This window comes from Zootoca vivipara, chromosome Z, assembly GCF_963506605.1.
Source record: "Zootoca vivipara chromosome Z, rZooViv1.1, whole genome shotgun sequence".
NCBI lineage: Eukaryota > Metazoa > Chordata > Lepidosauria > Squamata > Lacertidae > Zootoca > Zootoca vivipara.
The window spans coordinates 39,297,107-39,318,741 of record NC_083294.1 but is presented as its reverse complement, the minus strand read 5'-3'; the positions used below and the strand labels follow the sequence as shown (position 1 = coordinate 39,318,741).

Genomic DNA, 21,635 nt, shown 5'->3' with positions numbered 1-21,635 from the left:
TATTCTAATTTTCCGAGTTTCACCTGTTTTAAGAAAGCTTAATTCCCTAACTTTGGAGGCAACCTTATATATTGTATTTTCAATACTATTTTGTTTGTAAGCTGCCCAGGAAATATGTATTGAGGGTTGCTTTTAAAAGGTTTTAGATGGTTTTAATTGCCTTGTTTTATTTTTAATTGTATTATTTTAACATTTTGATGTCTGCCGCCCTGGGCTCCTTTGGGAGGAAGGGTGGAATACGACCCGAATAAATAAAATAACACTGCAATATAATAAGAACAAGAATGCACTGCCATGAGAGCAAAAGCAATCATACCTGAGAAAAGAAGCCAAAGGTCTCCTCGTAACACCTCGGGTATCCCTTTGACGATCAGGTCCCTAGTCTTCCTCGTCCGAAACATACTTACACCACGCCCACATTCTACGAAAAGGATGTTCCAGGACTGCTCCTTCATTTTTTCTTTCAACTAGAAAAGCAAGGTATCATGTACTAGCAGTACATGTGAAAAAGATCTAGGGGTCGTAGTGGAACACAAGGTTAACCTGAGTCAACAATGTGATGCAGCAGCAAAAAAAGCTAATGCTATTCTAGGCTGCATCAACAGAAGTATAGCATCCAGATCAAGTAATAGTCCCACGCTATTCTGCCTTAGTCAGACCACACTTGGAATACTGTGTCCAGTTCTGGGCACCACACTTTAAGAAGGATGTTGACAAGTTGGAACGTGTGCAGAGGAAGGCAACCAAGATGATCAAGGGTCTGGAAACTAGGCCTTATGAGGAGTGCTTGAAGGAGTTGGGTATGTTTAGCCTGGAAAAGGGGAGACTGCGAGGCAATATGAGAGCTATCTTCAAATCTCTTAAAGGCTGTTACATGGAAGAGGGAGAATGCTTGTTTTCTCCTGCTCTGGACCAATGGCTTCAACTTGCAAGAAAGGAGATTCCGACTAAACATTCGGAAAAACTTTCTGACAGTCAGAGCTGTTCAGCAGTGGAACAGACTCCCGGAAGAGGTGGTGTACTCTCCTTCCTTGGAGGTTTGTAAACAGAGGTTGTATGGCCAACAGTCACGGAGCACGTTCTGTCATGAGCACATTCAGGGGGAACAGAACAGCTTGGGGTGCAGTGGCGGAGAGCAGGCGCGCACCTTTTGGGGACGGGGCAGGCAGCGGTGATGGCGCCCCTGGGATCACGTCGCTTGGGGCGATCCTCCCCCACCGCCCCTATCTTCCTACGCCCCTGTGGGTGGTGAAAGGGATGGAAAACTGGGTGGGAGGGAATGGAGTGTCCTAGAAGATGTTGTCTGGCTGCCTCCCTGAACAGGAACACACCACAACTGCAACATTTTGTTGCAGATCCCATTTTGGGGGAGGGGGAGGAATGTGCACAAGAACGATGAACTCTAGGTGCATAAAACAAAACCAAATGCGAAGTAAGCAAAGATGACAAGTTGGGGTGCAGGGGGGATAGAATCGAGGTATTTCCAACAACAGGAGCTGCTTTTCCTTCTTACCATTTTAGCGTCCAGATTCTCTGCATCCTGAGGATGAAAGACGGTCATGAGGGCTTCGGTACTAACCGTCTTGCTGTTGTCTTTGTGGCTTGCCATTGGCTGCCCCTCAAAATAGTCCGCGAGAGGTTCAGCAGTTGAGCCAGCAGCAACCTGCAAAAAATGCATTTACGACAGGAGTTGTGTTTTAAGAGAAGAAAAAAGCAGGCGCACCTCCGAGTGACCTCCTAAACCTTCTGAAAAGTCCCCCTGTTCTGGCGTTAGGTGGTATATGAATTAACAACAAGCTCCTTCAGTTTGCAGACATGTGCCTGGACCCCAAAAGGTTGCCAGCCCCAGCATTAAAAGCTCCCCTGACTCAAAGGAACATAAGGAGAACTCTGTTGGATCAGCCCAATGGCCCAACTAGCCCAGCGTCCTCTTCTCACAGTGTCCAACCCAGGTGCCCATTTTTGGGAGGCCCACAAGCAGGGCCTGAGAAACTCTCCTCTCCTTCATTTTCCAGCAACTGGAGCTCAAAAGCATAGTTCCTCCAATGAACACAGCCGTCATAAAAAAACAGCTCTGCCCACCCCCAGAGAGACTTTACCTCTGTGTTCATGCTATGCTGTTGGCTTGCAGCGGCATCACATTTCTTCTTCAGTGTTTCCACCAGTTGTTCAAAATCCCGCACTTCGGAGAAACGGAAGGCTCTCTTCCCTCTGGTAGCGATGCTGACAGCTTTGCTACCAGGATCAGACACCTCGACTGCTACAACCTGCATGTGTTTGCATGCACAAAGATTACAGTAAGATTCTACTCTTACAAGGCTCGTTCTCACAAAATTTGGTCAAGCGGTTAAGGCTTCAAAAGCCTGATTCACTCCGAGGACGGCTAGGGCTTACACTACAGCTGAGGCCAGGAGGGTTGCCCTCTTTTAATTTTGCTTTCAAAGCAGAATCATACCGCTTTAAACAACCATGGCTTCCCCAACTGTAGCTCTCTCTGTGTGGGGTGAACTACACTTCCCAGGAGTCTTTGCCAGGGGCGAGATATGCTTTGAATGTATATAGAGTGTAAACCCACAACTCACGAGCACATTTGACTTGTGCACATTCAGCTTTACGTGCTTGGCAAAAAAATTAAAATAAAATAAATAGGGAACAGAAAGGGGACCGGGGGGGGGGAGGACTTCGGCAATCCCACCCGCCATTGAACCCAATGTTTTGATAATACGTGGATTTGGCTTTAGGCACGATCCCTGGAACGTAACCCTCGTGTAAGTTGCTGGCTTGCTGCTTGTAGCCATACCTGAACATAGTTAAGCTGGAAGAGCATGAGACTCTTAATCCCAAGGTTGCGGGTTCAGGCCCCACGTTGGGCAACAGAGTCCAGCATTGCAAGGGGTTAGACTAGATGGCTCTTGTGGTCCCTTAAAATTCTACTATTCTTTTGTCTTTTGGAGTCAGAAAGTACCAGTCTGATTTACTGAGTGTGTTTCCACCCTGCCTTGCCAACGATTTCAAAAGGACTGCAAAAGTGTTGTTCAGATCCTAGCATTAAAATAATAATAATAGCACAACTTCTGGTAAAACAATAACATGAAAGGGGGGGAAGCAGTTAAACCCAGCAATGAGCCCCTTGACTTGGATGTTCGCTAGACTGCAGTTGCTTTGATTCTAGAAGGGGAGGCAGACTTAACGACAGAGTGGCAGGTGGCGGCGGCTTAGCCTTGGCTTCCACCTGACTCACCTCTCTCAGAGGGATGATTATGCAGCACATGCAACCATCCTGGCTGGCAAAGCAGACGTAGTTCTCCGAGATGCACATTTTCCCCAGAGTATTGTAGTGGCTGAAAGGCACCCATAAGAAACACTCGTGCACTTCCCGCAGGCACTCCTCCTTCGGCAGCCTGAAGAAGGCATTAAACTGCTCACTGTGGGCTCTGCTTTCAAGCCCTCTGGGGAGGGAGGGGGAAAAAAACAAGGGGTGGGGGTGGGGGTAAAGAAAGAAGTGTGGTGGGTTAATTATGTTTGTGTTGCAAAACAGAGGCAGGAAGAAACCACAGTTATTTCCAGGTTACCTGTGTTTATTCTGCTTTTGTTTAGCAAGATTTATGCACCGTTCAATCAAACATATAAACAAATTTATAAGCGGTTTGCATTTTAAAATGCTGTAAAATATTCATTTTTTTAAAAAAAAACCACACACACCAAAAACAGGCTATACAAAAACAGTAAGCCTAATAGAATTATCAAAAAACAAGGGTAGGGGGCCAGGTTTTTAAAAACTAACATCCCCTACATAATAAAATTACACACCTGGACAGAATTAAGTTAGTTGGGGAGGCTGAGCGGCTTAAACAAGCCCTGCTGAGCCTCAGGGCTCTTCAGGCCTTCCTTCGCCCTAAATTAAGTCCTCTTCTGAGCTCCAGGGAGGGTCTCCTCATGAGCCACAAGGGCTCTCTAGCTCTCCTGCCACTCCCTGGTATGATTCCATTTATCACCCCCGCTACACATATATGTGGTGGCACTCGAATAGAACTCATGTAAGTGTGTGTGTGTGTGTGTGTGTGTGTGTGTGTGTGTGTGTGTGTGTGGAATGCCTGTAAATCTCTAGCAAAATAAAAAAATTCCTTCAGTAGCACCTTAAAGACCAACTAAGTTTTTATTTTGGTACCAAGCTTAAAACCATGGAACCACCTGGGATGAACAAAGACATTGGATTCTTATCTCATTATGCATGATCAAGCTTTCTTTAGCGCCTCAGCCCTTGCTTTTCCCCCTCAGGACCAATTGCAGTCATCAGCAGTCGTTAACAGCCATCAACAGGTTTACCACTCCTACCAGCCGATCACCCATTCCCACCCACCCCCACCCTCTGTATATACATAAGGGTCTGGCTCTTCTGTTTCAAGTGTATCTGACGAAGTGTGCATGCACACGAAAGCTCATACCAAAATAAAAACTTAGTTGGTCTTCAAGGTGCTACTGAAGGAATTTTTTTATTTTGCTTCGACTCAGACCAACACAGCTACCTACCTGTAAATCTCTAGGTAGTGTACAAAAATAATATAAAATCACCATCATAGGAAGTTCACAGGAAGCTGTTTTATGGAGTGTCAGACAGCTCAGTATTTCCCAAACTGTTTTTTGGACTACAATTCCCATCTTCTGACTTCTGGTGCTGTTAGATAGGGATGGTGGGAGTTGTAGTCCAAAAACAGCTGGAGACCCCCCAAGTTTGGGAAGCACTGATCTAGCTGATATGGTCTACACCAGTGTTTCCCAACCTTGTGCCTCCAGCTGTTTTCAGACTACAATTCCCATCATTCCTGACCACTGGTCTTGCTAGCTAGGGATGATGGGAATTGTAGTCTCAAAACATCTGGAGGCACAAGGTTGGGAAACACTGGTCTACACAGGCTGGCAATGTAGGGTTTCAGGCAGGGCGTCTATCCCAGACCTACCTGGAGATGCTGGGGATTGAACCCAACACCTCCTGCTCGCGAAGCTGATGCTCTACCAGTGAGTTGCAGCCCCTTACTAGAATATCATCCCCAGCGTCCACTGTGTATATTTTACCTCTTAGTGATTTGCAGGGGATCACGGAGGACGGGGTCATTATCAAACGTCTCCTTGTCAAAGAGTCTTTGAACAGCATACAGGGCCAGCTGTTCCATGAGAAGGAACGTTTCACTGATGTGCAGGAACATGGAAAAATAGTGATCCTCCCCCTGGGAGCAGACGTGGATGCTCTCTGTCAGGATGACGTTGGACGACTTTTCGAGCACTGAGATTTCATCCCAGGATATGACAAGTTTTACTGCAGGTGGGAACAAAAGAAATCTCATTTCGAAACCCACCACCGTGCAAGGGAATCACGGTGAACGTCAGGACTCCACTTACTTTCAGCTCCCAGTAGGAAGGAGTAAAAGCTCAGAAAGTTGGTGCTCAGATACAGCCATCCTTGGCAGGGCACCCGGCCTCTCCAGTAGCTGCATGAGTAGTACGTCACCAATTTCTCTTGTTCGGGTAGCCCAAAACACTTCCCGAACTTCAGGTGAGCCTCACGGAACTTCTCGGGATCCTCCTCTTTTATTAAGGACCCTTTTCCTTCTTCGGCAATCAAACCCTAGGAAAAAAAAAGGTGAATGAGGTGCTGAACACCAGGTTATCTACCCAAGTCACTCCTCTGAAGCCAAGAGCCTCAGGCCACAGCTTTGTGGTGGGGCCAGAGGCAACAGCAGGCAGAGCAAAAAGTATGGCTAGTAGGCTTATTTCAGCACCCCCTCGTAGAGCTGCTATATCCTGTACCCAGAAGTGTTGTCAAGAGTTCAAGAACACATCTGGTCAAGCAGAAAAGCTCAGGTCCCGTTAGCAGTGCAGCCTAGGGAGGGTTTCAAGGGCCAGGTAGCAAGGCCTAGAGGTCCACATTCAGTCCCAGAGCCTTTCAACACCCTCCCCTCTGCAACTTTTCTATATTCCAGCATGGCCCCTGGATGCTGGGTAGAGCTGGGCAACATCTGGTTTTCAACATCTTGATATATCACCAACAAAACATTGTGATGTACCGATATATTACAATATCTGGAATATAAGGAGGGAGCTATGTAGAGGCACTGTCTGGCTTCACTGTTTCCCCCCATCATGATTTTTGCTAGAGCCACTGCCCCCTGCATGAGGCAGGGGAGAGCTGAGCCAGCCGAGTTAACAGGTATTGCAGGAATCAAGAGAAGTATTGGCTGGCTTCATTGTTTCCCCCACGTTGTGATTTTTGCATAGCAAAACACACGCACACACATCATGATTTGAAATATATTGCCTGGTCAAAAATTTTAAAACTGGTATCACAATGTGGACTTTAAACTGGTTTTGGACGATATATCGCCCAGCCCTAATACTGGGTGCACGAGCTTAGAACCACCTTCTAACGTACTCTGATCTTCCCATGCACAAAGCTGGTGATGTCTTCACTGGAATCGAACACAGAGAGAGTCGCCATCACATTCTGCTCTAGCCAGTCCCAGTGCGCTGTTATTTCTTCTCTGCTGGCTCCTGATAGGAAACATTAACTAGTATTAAATAAACTTCACTAGGTACACCAGAATCTCCTCCACCAGCTGGGTAAACAAGATTTCCCACTTTCCCCCCAGCCACCACCTCCTATCTTGTTGCAAGGTCAGAAAAAAGAGCACTGAGTATTCTGCCGATATTATTCTCTGTTAGCCCTTCTCTGTCTTTTTCAGTGCAGTTGCCCCGAGGAAAGGGACTTGGGGAGAATCAGAAGTAATTGAAATTGAGTTGAAAATAGGCTTATGATCACAGGGGGTTGCCTTACAGCAAATCAAATATTTTGTTTGCCTTGCTGAGTATCATCAAGGGCCCATCTGTACTATGCATTTAAAGCAGTATCATATAACTTTCAGCAGTCATGGCTTCCCTAAATTAATTCTGGGAGCTATAGTTTCCTAAGGGTGCTGAGAGTTGTTAGGAGACCCACCTATACCCCTCACAGAGCGACAATTCCCAGAGTGGTTTCAGAGTCAATCCCTCTTCCCAAGGAACTCTGGGGATTGGAACTCTGAGAGAAGAAATGGGGGGGGAGTGTCTCTTAACACCTCTCAGTACTACAGAGACCCCCCCCCCAATTCCCCTCACAGAACTACAATTCCCAGAGCGGTTTAACAGCCAAGCCTTCTTCCCTGGGAATTGTAGCTCTGTGAGAGGAAATGGGGGGGGGGGTCTCCTCACAACTCTCAGCCTACCTTAGCAAATTACAGTTCTTCCCAGAATTCTTTGGGGGAAGCTATGACTGTTTAAAAAGTGGTGTTGTGGTGCTTTAAACATAATAGTGCAGATAGAGCCTTAGATTATTTGGTCCATCTAGCTCCATACTGCCTGTTCTGGCTGGCAGTAGCTCTCCACAGTCTCAGGAAGAGGCATTTTCCCCATCATTTGCTTTTAACTGGCCAGGCCAGGGACTAATCCTAGGTCCTTCTGCATGCAAAGCATGTTCTCTACGAATGAGCAGCCCTCCTTCCCAAAGAACCAGGGGGGAATGATGGGAACCCTGATCTGACCCAAAGGTTTGATGTTCCCCTACCTCCCCCGTCCCCCCACCCCCCACACGGTAAACAAAAAGTGAAGTCTTCGTTCTGTATCAGGCAGCATTTCTTCCTCACAATGACAAGGCACCCCAGGTTATCATTGCCATCCTCCCGAGCTCAGCTCAGTTCTGAATTGTTTGTACTCACCACATGCAATAGACCAGTAGACTTGAGAATCTGGTGTCTGGTGCAGGATGCGAAAAGGGGCAACTCTTGATGTAGAGTCCAAAACTGCATCCAGGGTCCCCACCAGGATGCCTGTGGGATATAGGACAAAGCTTGAGAGCACAATACATTCAAGGTATGGTTTGCAGGGTCCATTAGAGACCGGGTTTTGTCTTCCATATGATCTAGAGAAGCCTGTATACTCTTGAGCAAGGAAGATGGCAGTTGAGTGGTGCACAGGGCCAGCTTTGGGACTAGGCTAGGGAACAACGGTAGTGGAAGGTTACACAGCAAACGCACCCATTGCAAGACAGGTATTATCTACAGCTACATATAGCTATAGCTGTACAGTCATACCTTGGTTTGAGTATTTTCAGTTTAAGTACTCCACGGACCCGTCTGGAACGGATTAATCCACTTTCCATTACTTTCAATGGGAAAGTTCGCTTCAGGTTAAGTACGCTTCAGGTTAAGTACAGACTTCCAGAACCAATTAAGTACTTAACCTGAGGTACCACTGTATATGTATCTGTAGATAATATCTCCCTTGCAACGGGTGCGTTTGCTGTTTAACCTTCTTCCAGTACCGTTGTTCCCTAGCCCAGAGGGGAAGGGAGAATAAGTTGCAAGTGGGCATTTCTAATGAAAAAAAAGTGTGCTGAATCCCAAAACACTGGGCTGCATTTTTTGTTCTTATTAGCTTGGTGGCCAAGTTGGAACATGGCCACCAATTTTGGTTACTGTGTGCAATCACATCTATCTGCCATAGGTTGTCATATCACATTTTGTAATCTTCACAAAGATTACTGAAGAGCTTACATTTTAAAAATTGGTCCATAAACAAAAAAGTTAATGGCATTTTGCCCCCCATGTTGTCATTTTTCCAACTTGTGAAATTCATGAACACCCACTTGCAACCAACTCTCCCAAAATGCATTCGAGCTTTTTAAGAGGCCTTTTCAGGATACTGAACCAGTATAATGGGCAGCATTGCATTGCATGATTCTATATGTGTGTTACCAATAGTGCTTTGTACACATCATTCCGGCAACTCTTGCAGCCCAACACCTTGCTCTGATTTCCTTTGGACCACATCAGTGATCCCTCCCTCCGATGCCCTCGCCCATCTCCGCCTCCCAAAGGCTTGCACAACTGTTTGTTGCCCTGGCTACAAGCTCCGCAGGCGAATGGTGCCTCTGGGGCTGGCCAGGGGGTGCTGGTTGCCAGGAGCTGAGGCAGCTCCGGGATGTCCATACACACTGCCCAGGCTTGCGTCCCAGAGAGGTCATTTTGGTGCTGCAAATGCAGCAATTTGAATTCACCCCTCAGAGGTGCACTCAATTGTCTCGCTGGATACCAAGAGCAGTGTTGAATTACCACTGGCAGCTGGGGCCCATTAGGACTTCTAGAGTGGAAAGCAGGGAGACCTACCATAGGTGCAGCCAGAGCTAATGATAGGCAGAGCCACCCCCTTACTGGTTGGATGTAAGAAGGAAGGCAAGTGAGTCTGGCTGAGAGCATGCTGAGATTGGTGGGGCAGTACCCTATTAATAGACCAGTTTCCATGATGTCTTACACAAGAGGAAATCCTAAAACCCCAAGTGTTCAACTTGACGACACCATGAGTCTGCTGAAATGCAAATCAGGAACCAACTGTTGCTTAACTAGCCAGCATGGATTGTTCCCTACATTTCGTTGCCACATAGTTGGCCTTCAAATTACTGTATAGATCAGAGGAACATAAGAAGAAGAAACCCTCCTTCTGTGCTGGATCAAAAGTCTACAGTGGTACCTCGGTTTAAGTACTCAATTGGTTCCGGGGAGCCATTCACTCCCCGAAAAGTACTTATAGCGCCCGTGTGCAAAGCGCTGATAGAGTGCTTCTGTGAATGCGCGCGCCACGGACCCCAGAAGTAAACACTTCCAGGTCCGCGGAGAACTCAGGCTGAAAGTACTCAAACCGCAGAGGATGTAAACGTATTCAGTCCATGGTTCCTGTCCAACAGCTCCCAACCAGGTGCCTCTAGGAAGCCTATAAGAAACCAGCTTCTTGTACTCAGTCCTAGCCATCTGGTAAACAGAAGTTCACCGTCAGTCTCTGAAAAGGGAGGTTGCTGTAGTCAACATGACTAACAGCTCTGGAGTGACCTGCCCTTATGGCATCAAATTCCGCAGAATTCTGTGAAAGGAGCACTAACATTTTGCCTACCCTGGACTAACCAATGACCAGGTTCACTGGATGAGCCCGAATTCTTAGTGCAAGGGGGGTTAAGGGAGCATCTTCTCTCCCCCACCACTTACCATGTTCCTGCTGCTCATGCCAAGATGCATGCAGCACACAATGAAGCCTAAAACTGGTTTGCTAAGAGGAGGGAGCTGCAAAGATGAACTCCCCACCCTCTCACCCTAAAACGATGCACAGGAACCACGGATCAATTCCTTAACATTTTAGAATAGCCATTAGTTGCTAAAACGAATCTGCGGCTCTCTTAAACATTTGATAAGGGATGAAACACCCACACAGAGGGATCAATAAGTTGAGTCAAGCAGACAGACCTCATCCGGGAAGGCGTCAGAACTTCATCTCGCTGGACAGGGTTGCCAGGGCTCCAGCCAGCTGACTCTCCACCCTCCCTCCCACCTAGCGACCTGACAGCATCACTCCAGGGGATTGTGGGAAATTCATCCCAGCACTAGGTAGTTATCAGCAGTAGGTTGTGGAGGAGCAATTGGAGGTTGCCCAGCATGCCAGGTGCCAACTCCGGCGCTAATGAAATCTACTAGCTTGGCTTGTTGCATTGCTCAAATCTGTCAGTGCCAGATAAACCTAAGGGGGCCCAGCAGCAGGTGAGGGGGCCCAGCATCAGAGGAAGGCGCTCCTCAAACACAGAAGCAGATTTGTATTTCATTTCAGGGAGGGAGGGAGATAACGATTGCAGTCCGAAACCTAGAACTATTGCTTTTCCTGCATGTGTAATCTAATCTTCCCCTCCACTTCAGAGCCCTTAACCGCGACATCACGGATTACATCTAGATTCATTGGAAGAACGCTTCCTTGCTGAATTATTCATCTCACCAGGCGCGTTTTGCAGCTGCCTCCATCTTCGCAGAGACTTCTTTTATCAGAACACCTTCTAAGCTATTCCCGTCACCCAGTTCCCATAATGATCATACTACAGGGCAATGGTACTAGTCCACGTTTCCCAGAATGCAGAGCTCCCAAGGGCAGCTTCTTACAGCAACGTCTCTGGAAAAGGAAGGGTTCTTAAAACACCCAAAAATGCTCCGTATCAAAGGGCGACATTTCATCAGCATGAAAAGGCAGCTCGCAATTACCTCGCAAACTTATGCACTGCCTCTTTCCCTCATGCATGCCTGCTTCAGCAAGGGGAAGAAAACCAATTAAAGTTGACAGAAACTTTCCTGTTTGTCTGGGCAACAAATGGTTGAAAATGGCATGGTGGTGGGTTTGCCAGGCAAGCTGTTCATTGAGCAATCTATCCTGATTTGCTGGCACAGAGGTCAAACTTGTCCACATCAATCAATAGTTTATCCTGTATTCTTTAGTTTATCCCAGAGGCTCCCAAACTTATTTGGTCTACTGCCCCTTTTCCAGAAAGAAAGAAAAAATTACTCAGTGCCCCCCTGGAAATCTACCTTCTTTAAGTAAACCAAGAGAAAGATGCAGCGACAAATTTGCGTTCTTTTTATGTACCGATATTTCTACCTAGTAGAGAAAGATGTTGTAAATAAGACACCTGAAAACTTGAAATTATACATTAAAAAATCCAACCATAGGAACATTTGCATTGCACACAGAAAATTAAGGTAACGAAAGATCATATTAAAATAAAAATTATGACCTGCTGGTGTTGCAGCCCACCTGCCATTGGCCAAATAGGCATGTAAGCCTTGAGCCACTTCCTGGGTGACGCCAAAAAGGGTTCACCCAAGCCCGGGGGGGGGGGAACCCCGCTTCCAGCACAACCGCTGGAACCAGGGGAGTCCTACAATGGCACCTGATCTGGCGGTCAACGTCTTTCTTTCTTTCATTTATTTTCATTTTCATTTCTATACCACTTTATATTTTTAAGAAAAATCTCAAAGTGGTTAACAGCATATTAAACATCAATAAAACAATCCAAAAATTAAACATTTTTGAAGAAAGTCAACTATAAAATAGATAGTCAAAGCAACATAATTAACAGGAACCTAAAATATTACCTCAAAGATTTCAAAAAAAGGAGGTCAACTACAGAATACATATTTAACACAAAGTTAACAACAACAACAAAATCTTAAACATTTCAAAAGAAAATATTGCTAAGTGAAGTCAAATATAAAATGCATATTTAAAACAGCGTAATTAACGAGAGCCCTTTCATGGATCAATGCCTCTGCTTAAAAAGCAGAGACATCACCTTGCCGACAAAGGTCCGTATAGTTAAAGCTATGGTATTCCCAGTAGCGATTTATGGAAGTGAAAGCTGGACCATAAAGAAGGCTGATCGCCGAAGAATTGATGCTTTTGAATTATGGTGCTGGAGGAGACTCTTGAGAGTCCCATGGACTGCTAGAAGATCAAACCTATCCATTCTTAAGGAAATCAACCCTGAGTGCTCCCTGGAAGGACAGATCGTGAAGCTGAGGCTCCAATACTTTGGCCACCTCATGAGAAGAGAAGAATCCCTGGAAAAGACCCTGATGTTGGGAAAGATTGAGGGCACAAGGAGAAGGGGACGACAGAGGACGAGATGGTTGGACAGTGTTCTCGAAGCTACGAACATGAGTTTGACCAAGCTGCGGGAGGCAGTGCAAGACAGGAGTGCCTGGCGTGCTCTGGTCCATGGGGTCACGAAGAGTCGGACACGACTAAACGACTAAACAACAACAACAATTAACGAGAGAAGAAAATATTACCGTAAGCATGACATGGCTGTTTGGCAGGCACAAGAAGATGGGGCAAAAGAATCCAATAATTAGGATTTGTTATCAGGCATAGTGATATCCCTCTTGTCTCCCCAGGAACCTTTTTAGTAGAGCTGGTGAGTCTTTCCACCCTAGGCCAGGTGGAAAGGGCCTTGCAGGGAGCGGCCTTCACGACTCACAACAGATGAAACATTTTCACAATTTTCTTTTCTTTTATTATGCTCCCACCGTCCCCTAATTTTCATTCAACACCTCCCAATTGCATCCAAAGCTACTACTGCTGACCCAGGGGGCAGTATCGCCCACTTTGGGAAACACTGGTTACTTTCCTAACCGCAAAAATTAATAATCTGTGCCCATGCTTTAAGTGAGTTTGCTGTGCCCAGAGCACTTTAATTGCACAAACCAAAATTTTCTGGACTCCGACTGAATCCCTCCCAGAAAATTATTCATGGAGGAGAATGGTTTCCAGTCACAATGTCTCTGTTCTGCCTCCAATGTCAGAGGTAGAGATGCTTCTGAACACCAGTTGCTTGGAAACAGCAGGAGGGGGAAGTGCTCTTGTGCTCGGGTCCTGCTTGCTGCCCCCCCCCCACATGGCTAAATGCACATTATAGCAAGTTCTAAGTGGTAGTCCGTGTTTGCTTTTAACCTGTAAGAGTAATCATCAGGTTGTCCTCTAAGATGTTGTTGGGACTACAACTCCCATCATTCCTGACCACTTGCCATCAGAAGACAGTACATTCTGCTAGCTCATCACTTTGTTTGTGTAGGCAAGTCAACTAATCATAAGACTTTCGCTCAACCAACCAATAGTTTGATTAAATCTGCATGTGAGGGGGGGGAAGGGGGGGAAGCATATTTTGCACGCATGTGAATGCAGAAGCCATAATTTTGGAAAAGGAAAAAATTAAAAACTTTAAATAAATTAGATCTGATTTGGTGAACCTTTTAAAAATCAATTGCAGAATGTTTTCAATAGATCAATCCATTGAGTAAGTAGAGGATATAAACCCTAAGTCAGTGTTTCTCAAACTTGGGTCTCTAGCGGTTGTTGGAATACCACCCCGATGACCTGTCTTCCTTCACTGCCCTAAGTGAAATCCACTTCTGTGGATGCCAAATGAAGACTACTCTGTTTAAAACTGGGATCAATACTCTACTTAAAACTGCCTGAATCCGGGGGGGGGGGGAATGTGAGCCTCCAGATTTGGGGTTCCAACTCCCATCAGCCCCAGACAGCAGGCTCAGGAATAATGGGATTCCAACGATACCCCCCACAACCTCAGGCCTAAACACTGACTTTGAATCCAAATAAAACACACACACACACACACCAAAACACACAACAACGCCCAAATCATACAATACCCACCAAAATAAATGACAACCCCAAAAATAAAATTAAACAATAATAACTTCTGCTTCTCATGTTCTTATTTCAATTTTTTAAAATCTAAATATAAAAAAATGTTCACAATGCATGCGCAGGGGCCAATGTATGGCGATACAGGGGGGAGGGGACAACACTCCCCGGGGAAAACAGAGGGAAGGGTGTCCTACCGAAACACAGGGATGAGCCAGGGGGTTGGAGGGAGGAGGGGTGGGATAAATACGTCATGGATCGGGACAGGGTGGGGGGAATCACAGGGATGACCCACAGCAACGCGTGGCCGGGCCAGCTAGTTATCAATGAAAAAATTGTGCAGAAAGCATTTGCACTGATTACCAGATTGCCGCCTTTCACCAGATAAAAACACAGTTTCTAACTGCAATATTAGTCATAAAGTGCGGGGGGGGGGGGGGAATCTCTGACTCAAAGCTAGCTACAGTGCTTCCAGCTAAATTATTCTCGCTACATCCCCTTTGGCACTACTCAATGTAAAACAAACTGCAAACTCCAAGATCCTGGCCTCACACCAACAGGCAAGCTCATTAAAGTTTCAAAAGCAAGGAGTAAAATATCATTGCTAGGTATCCTTCAAAGCCAAAAAGCGAGGTTAGCAAGTGTGTCTGTACGTGTGCATATGTAGGTGTATAGCGCATTTGTGATCTTTATGTTACCTGGGATAAATGATTGCTTCATTAAGGCTCGTGCTCTGGGTGAGTCTCAGCCTTGCAAATGCCCACTTGCCTGGCAGCCTGTGGTGGGTATCAATTGCTTCCAGGCATAGAAGAGAGTTTGCCCATTAGAAAAGGACATGTTCCTACCCCTCCCCAACCCACGTCCTATTACAGGCTATCAATCTGCTACAAATGACTAACGCAAGTGTAGGCGACTGTGCCGATGGGCTGGTGATGCCTTTGGACGGATCCGCATAGCGGGCATAACCTTATGCACGTGGCGATTGCAAGGACAAAAATGGGGCAACGCTCTCCACTGCTTATAGGAAGCACAGCACACAAGCAAGATGTGAGTGGCCCAGTTCAACAGCCTCCTGGGGATTGCATCAGCAGCAAGCCATTTTTTCTGACAAATCATGCTGCTGCTGCTGCTGTTGCCTCACTCAAACAACCATCTGCTTTGAGAGCAGGTGTTGTGCAGTGGATTAAGGTTGAAAGCCAGGAAGACCTGGGCCATCAGTTTGTAAACTCTGTGAGAGCTTCAGGGCGCATCCCCCACCCCCACCCAAACAAATGGAGAAGGCAATATTGGCTTACTGGACGCTGCCTTAGACCAGGAAAGGCTCTTTGTGCAGGTAGATCAGGTTGTACCAGCCTGAGGTTGGCAGTAGCTCTCCAGGACTGTAGGCAGAGGGCGGTTTTCCACATCACCTGCAACCTGATCTTTTCTTCTAAAACAACAACTTGATTTTTTTCCTTTCTTTTTTTTAGATGTACAGATAGTTAGCCCTAATATTTGAGCAGCTTTCTCTTTAACCTATGACCAACGGTTCTTTTGGGTTTGAACCAGAAGCTGCAGCTGGAGTAGAACGATGGCGAATGGAACAATTGGTCATAAACATGTTGCTTAAAACATTGCACGGGCTGCCAATTTGCTACCATGCTAAGTTCCAAGTTACAGTACTGTTGAAGGCATACGAATCCCCATAACAACCTTGGACCATATTGTCTGGGGGGAATGCCTTTCCCCAGTATAGATGGCCTATTCACTACAATTGTTAGATCAGACCTTCTAATTGTCCTGCAGCCTGTAAGATCCATCTGGAGACAACCAGGAGAAAGGTTCCTTCCACACACACACACACACACACACACACACACACACACACACACACACACTGTGTTGGCACCCACCTTTTGGAATAAAGTCCCAAGGTGACCTTGCTTGGCCTTAGACTCAGGATGGAGAACATACGCCTCTCCAGACTCCAAGTCCCATCATTCCCAACTACTGGCCGGGCAGGCTGGGGCTGCTGGGAGATGGAGTTCAACAACATCCAGAGTAGTGCAGGGCCCCCACCTGTGCTTTAGATGCTTGTTCAATACTTATTTACTCAAGTATTTGATGCCACTGTTCATCTAGTGTCGATAGTTTGCATTTTCTGGTTTTACTGTACTGGCCTTAAGGAGGTAAGTTTGCACACTTTCCTGGGATGTAAGGCAGTGGTCTAAAAATGAATTGTGAATAAATAAATAAACCTTTGCAATGTATTGAATGGGGCTGGCGCTTCTTCTGAACAAGCATGTTTAGCAAGCGTGTCCTGGGGTGTGTGCGATGTAACTTACTTTTATCACCACAGTCAGGCCATCCTGCTGCTTTTGCTTCTCAACATGCTGTTTCCGTTGCAGATGCAATCCCTAGTAGGCAACTGAAGTGGGGCACAGGTATCTCACCTGCAGGCTTTCGGGCGGGGGGGGGGGGGCTATACCCCAAACATAGGTAACATATTGCCTTATGCTGAGTAAGACCATTGGGCCAAGCTGAGCATCACCTACAGTTCTACACTGACCGGCAGCTGATCTCCAGGGTCTCAGGAGGGAGTCTCTCTCAGCCTTACCTGCAAACTGAACATGGGATCTTCTGCATTCTGCGCTTGAGCCCTGCAACCCCCCCCGGGGGGGGGGGCCTACAGCTCAGCGCAGAAGCAGACACATTTCCTCAGAGGAAGCTCCAAGTTCATTCTCCTCCACGCAGGACAAGCCGTTGCAGCTGCTGACCCAACTGGTCCATGCAACAAAACTAATGGGTGGTAGGCAAGCAGCCAAGCAGATTTGACAAAAGAAACACATTTCCCCACACACAATGCATAATCAGCTCATGGAATTTCACCAGCACCAACTTAGATGGCCAGTAGCTCTTTTGTGTATGTGCAGGGCTGTGCTTTTTTAAAGTGTTAATCAAACTGAAGGGGGTAGGGATTCAATTATTAAAGGATCTTTGCTTTGTTAGCTTAATTGAACCTTCACATTCAGTGGTCATGTATCTCTGAACTGACCAGGTGCTGGGGAAGAACATAGACAGCCATCAACATCATGTCCAGAACACAGGAACAGAACACTGAATTAGATGCTGGTGGGGTTTTTTTCAATCAGTGCAGGGAATGTGAAGCCTGGGGGCTGGTGGTGGCTCTCCATCAATCTCCATTTGTATCCTTAGATCATGGGTAGGCAAACTAAGGCCCGGGTATTGAGATTAGATGTAGCAGTTTATAGAAACTGCGGGTTTGAGAATTATGTGAAGTAAATTGATGTATGAGAGATTTAAAACTGTAAGGAGTTTTAAACAATGAATTGGAAATTGCTAAAGATAAAGGAGAAATGAACCGCAGATAGAGGGAACTTTTACAATGTTAAAAGGCAAGGATCATGGTAATTTCGATTTTTGTGTTTTTTGTTTTTTATATTGTTATCTTTGTAATGTTGTTTTTTCTTGTTATTTTTGTTTGTAAGTGTTGTGTTTCTTTTTTGCAAAATCAATAAAAATTATTTAAAAATGAATAAATAAAAAAACTAAGGCCCGGGGGCCGGATCCAGCCCAATCGCCTTCTCAATCTGGCCTGCGGACAGTATGGGAATCAGTGTGTTTTTACATGGGTAGAATGTGTGCTTTTATTTAAAATGCATCTCTGGGTTATTTGTGGGGCCTGCCTGGTGTTTTTACATGAGTAGAATGTGTGCTTTTATTTAAAATGAATCTCTGGGTTATTTGTGGGGCATAGGAATTCATTCATTTTTTCCCCAAAATATAGTCCGGCCCCCCACAAGGTATGAGGGACAGTGGACCGGCCCCCTGCTGAAAAAGTTTGCTGACCCCTACCTTACATCGATCTCAAGATGCTGACCTGCTTCACACCACAAGTGCTTTTTTGCCTGGGTGGAATCACAGAATTGAAGAGTGGGAAGGGATCACGAGAGTCATCCAGTCCAACCCCGTGGAATGCAGGAAAAACTTTTGCCCAACGTGGGGCTCGAACCCACGAATCTGAGATTAGGAGTCCCATGCTCCACCGTCTGAGCTAACCCAGGTATGTGTCCTTGTGCTCTGCTAAAGCTTCTTGCTTCCCGGGATGGATGATGGAGTGTGCACACATGCGAGTGCGTGAAAAAACTAGCCTACCATATAAAGTTAAAATGCACTCAACTTCTCCACACCTGCATGTGGCCCTTGAAGGATGTTGCAGAAGGGTATGCGACCTGCAGGCTGGATGGACAAGGATTCTCTGTCCTTGGCTGTTGTTTTTTTATTCTTCAGCTCTGTTCCACACTGTAACTAATCCTCAGTAGACAAAACTGGGAAAAAATGCAAATGAAAAATTGCTTTCCCTGCCTCCATTTGGCTCTCCTTTTTCTGTGGTTTGTCTTACAGCAAATGTTCAGATTGTAAATGCCTTGGGGCAGGGCACTTTGTCAAACTGCCATGCAGATTGAAGACACAATTATGAGTAGTTATAACAGGAGTTTTAAATGTTGCCTTGAGCTCATTTGGAAAAGCGAGGAAAGTGTAATGACAGGAACAGCAACAATCAAACAAAACGAACAACAATTAAGTAGAATTTCGCCTGACCAAGAGAGGCAATTTATTCTACACAGCTATTATGAAAAATGGTCTCACCCCTTATATACTCAATCAACCACCATGTTCTGCATGCAGGTGAGGGCCTCCTGCAGACACCAGGCCTTATCAGCGGATCCATTCCACAAAATGTAGGAGCAGGGTCTTTAGTGTGGTGGCTCCAACTCAGTTGGTAGAGCAGAAGACTCTTAATTTCAGGGCCATGGGTTTGAGCCCCATGTTGGGTGAAAAATTCCTGCATTGCAGGGGGTTGAACTAGATGACCCTCATGGTCCCTTCCAACTCAACAATTCTATGACTTTTCTTCCCAAAAAGACAGTGTCTTTTTGGCACCTGCTGAAGACCTTCCTCTTCCAACAAGCCTTTTAATAGCAGAGTTCCCTCCCCAGTCTGCATCTGTTTTGGAATGGCATTTAGATGTTTCTATTGTTTTATCGCTTGTTTGTTTAATGAATGAATGAATGAATGAATGAATGAATAAAAGCATAGGAATCCTTGTCCTCACTTAGAATCAGGGGTTACCAGGTATTCTTTTATTTTGTTCATTTGTTTGCTTTGCCTCCTAGGTGTTTTAAGAGCTGCCATGCTAAGGGAAAATGCCAGCAACAGAATCTATTCCTGACACAGAGATGCAGAAATGGGGGGGGGGGACTTCAGCTGCCCACTGCAACCTTTCACATATCACAGCAAGAAACCAGTTGCCTGCCCATTATTATTATTATTATTGAGAAGGTGGCGACACCCCATGGTCATCTCAGCACGCTTGAACTTTTAAGCACACCAGAACACAGCCAGTTAAAAATGACGGCAGCGGCAACACCATACCAAGCTGAGCGCTAGAAAGTGTTCTCTTTTGCAAAGGTTTGCTAATCTGCTCCCTCCTGTGCTTTTAAATGCACCTGCTTCTCGAGACAGTAGCAGGTAAGCAAGCTTTTATCCCACAGTCCAAGAGCTTCACCTGCTGGTCTCTTCACTTCAAGGGCAAAAAAGGCGGGTACCAGGCTCAGAGTGGACAAGAGGCAGAATAAAACACTGCTTTACACCTAGGTAATTAAAACCTAGGGACGCGGGTGGTGCTGTGGGTTAAACCACTGAGCCTCGGGCTTGCCGATCAGAAGGATGGAGGTTCGAATCCCCACGACGGGGTGAGCTCCCGTTTCTCAGTCCCAGCTCCTGCCAACCTAGCAGTATATAAATAGGAACCGCTACAGCGGGAAGGTAAACAGCATTTCCGTGTGCTGCTCTGGTTCGCCAGAAGCGGCTTTGTCATGCTGGCCACATGACCTGGAAGCTATACGCCGGCTCCCTTGGCCAATAATGTGAGATGAGCGCTGCAACCCCAGAGTCGGTCACGACTGGACCTAATGGTCAGGGGTCCCTTTACCTTTACCTAATTAAAACCTATGGAACTGACAGCCACAAAACACTGCAAATAGCCAATAAATTATACTGTCCCCTCCCCTTTTTAAGGGAGTAGATTAATTCAGAGGTGGTCCCATGGAGCCTCCACCTTCAGCAGCAGTATACCTCTTGAACAGCAAATGCTTGAGACATACAATATAGAAAACCATTAGCCACAACAGTTGCATAGAGCTTCCCCATTCAGGAGCAGTCAGTAACCCCTCACAACTACCAGATGATGGCTTTGAGCCCTGCTTCTGGGCTTTCCCCAAAAATATCTGTTGCACTAGACTAGGCCAACCTAGGAGGTTGTAGGAGAACCTTTGGTCTTCCAGATGTTGATGAACTACAGCTCCCACCATTCCTGGCTGTTGCCCTTATTTGCTGGGGCTGGTGTAAGTTGAAGTTCAACAACATCTGGAAGGTGAAAGAACCCCCCACCCCCACATATGCACTAGACTGGTCCTTTGTGCAGATTCATAGGTGGGACTGCTTTTGCCTTCCTGGACAGCTGACCACCTCATCTGCACTCAGAACCCCACCACAGCCAGGATGCGAAAACAACTGGTGCGGCAAAGGGGACTAGGGCACTTCAGGGCCAAGAAGGGGGACACGGGTTTGAATCCCAACTGCATGTCCAAGTATCTTTCAGCATTAATCCAACTGTCTCGCCAATGTGCTTGTTGGAATCAAATCAGGTGTGGAGGGAAAGACCCATGTCCAGATCTCACCCTAGAGCTCACCTGGTGTGTGGCCTTAGCTCTCAGCCTAACCTACCTCTCAGGGCTGTTGTGAGGACACAGCGCGCGTGGGGAGGGGGAAGGGGGGGGAGAAGACCCAAGTTCAAATCCCAGCTTGCCCTTGTAAGCGCAAAGCAATAACTCTCAGTCTAACCCGGGCTCCCTCGCAGGGTTGTTGTGAGAATGCAAGGGAGGAATCTAACCGGGAGGGGCGGGAAAGAGGGAGAGGGAGGGAGCCGCTGCCTTACCGGTGAGCCCACCTCCGCCTTCCTCCCCACAGCCTCTCCTCCTCTGCAGGACGAAGTACCGGTTGGAGCGCTCCAAGACCCACAGCTTCAGCGCGTTCTTTAGCAGCACCTCCTCGGGAGACAGCCACATTATTGCTGCTTGCAGAGGTAGCTCCGCTCAGCCTTCCATACCCGCCTCCCGCGCTGCGCGCTGCTCCTCCCGGGCTCCCACGTACGCAGACAGCCGGCCAGAGGCTCCCCGGGAGAGGCAGAGGGAGGGGGCGGGCAGGCGCGCGCGAGCTGCCCGCTGGGGACTGTAGTTCCAAGGGCGGCTCCTCTCCACGTCGTGAGCCTCCGTGGCGCACTACAAGCCCCAGCAAGCCTTGCGCAGCCAGTTCCCCCCCCCCCCGGGCTGCTGCCTCTCCTCTAAGAGGCTGGCCGCCTTTGCCTTGGCAGCTGGAGAGCTGGGGAGGGAAGCTTCCCCGCCCCCTCGCCACCGCATCCCAGCTTCCTCCCTGCTGCTTCTGTTTGTTTTGAAAAAAAGTGACCGACTTATGTGGTTTGTTTCTTGGCTGAAGCCCTCCAGGGAGTATTGGCC

At 46.9% G+C, this 21,635-nt stretch overlaps 1 protein-coding gene across 3 annotated transcripts in view; it reads right to left on the bottom strand.

The window, feature by feature from the left end:
• TBC1D8B (TBC1 domain family member 8B) overlaps window positions 1-21,310 on the bottom strand; it is a 47,879-nt gene extending 26,569 nt beyond the window's left edge. The window contains exons 1-9 of one of the 3 annotated variants that reach the window (XR_004692456.2): window positions 21,059-21,309; window positions 7,746-7,856; window positions 6,428-6,546; window positions 5,398-5,623; window positions 5,074-5,314; window positions 3,242-3,449; window positions 2,100-2,267; window positions 1,514-1,663; window positions 317-467 (exon numbers count right to left, since the gene is read on the bottom strand). Coding sequence is in view for 2 of the 3 variants with exons in the window: in XM_035113279.2 (XP_034969170.1) it covers window positions 317-467; window positions 1,514-1,663; window positions 2,100-2,267; window positions 3,242-3,449; window positions 5,074-5,314; window positions 5,398-5,623; window positions 6,428-6,546; window positions 7,746-7,856; window positions 21,059-21,188 (1,504 nt within the window). In the remaining variant the exon portion in view is untranslated. Of the gene's footprint in view, window positions 1-316; window positions 468-1,513; window positions 1,664-2,099; window positions 2,268-3,241; window positions 3,450-5,073; window positions 5,315-5,397; window positions 5,624-6,415; window positions 6,547-7,745; window positions 7,857-21,058 lie in introns of those variants that run through there. The other 2 variants (XM_035113279.2, XM_035113280.2) reach the window with 2 other exon arrangements.
• Window positions 21,311-21,635: the final 325 nt, after the last annotated feature.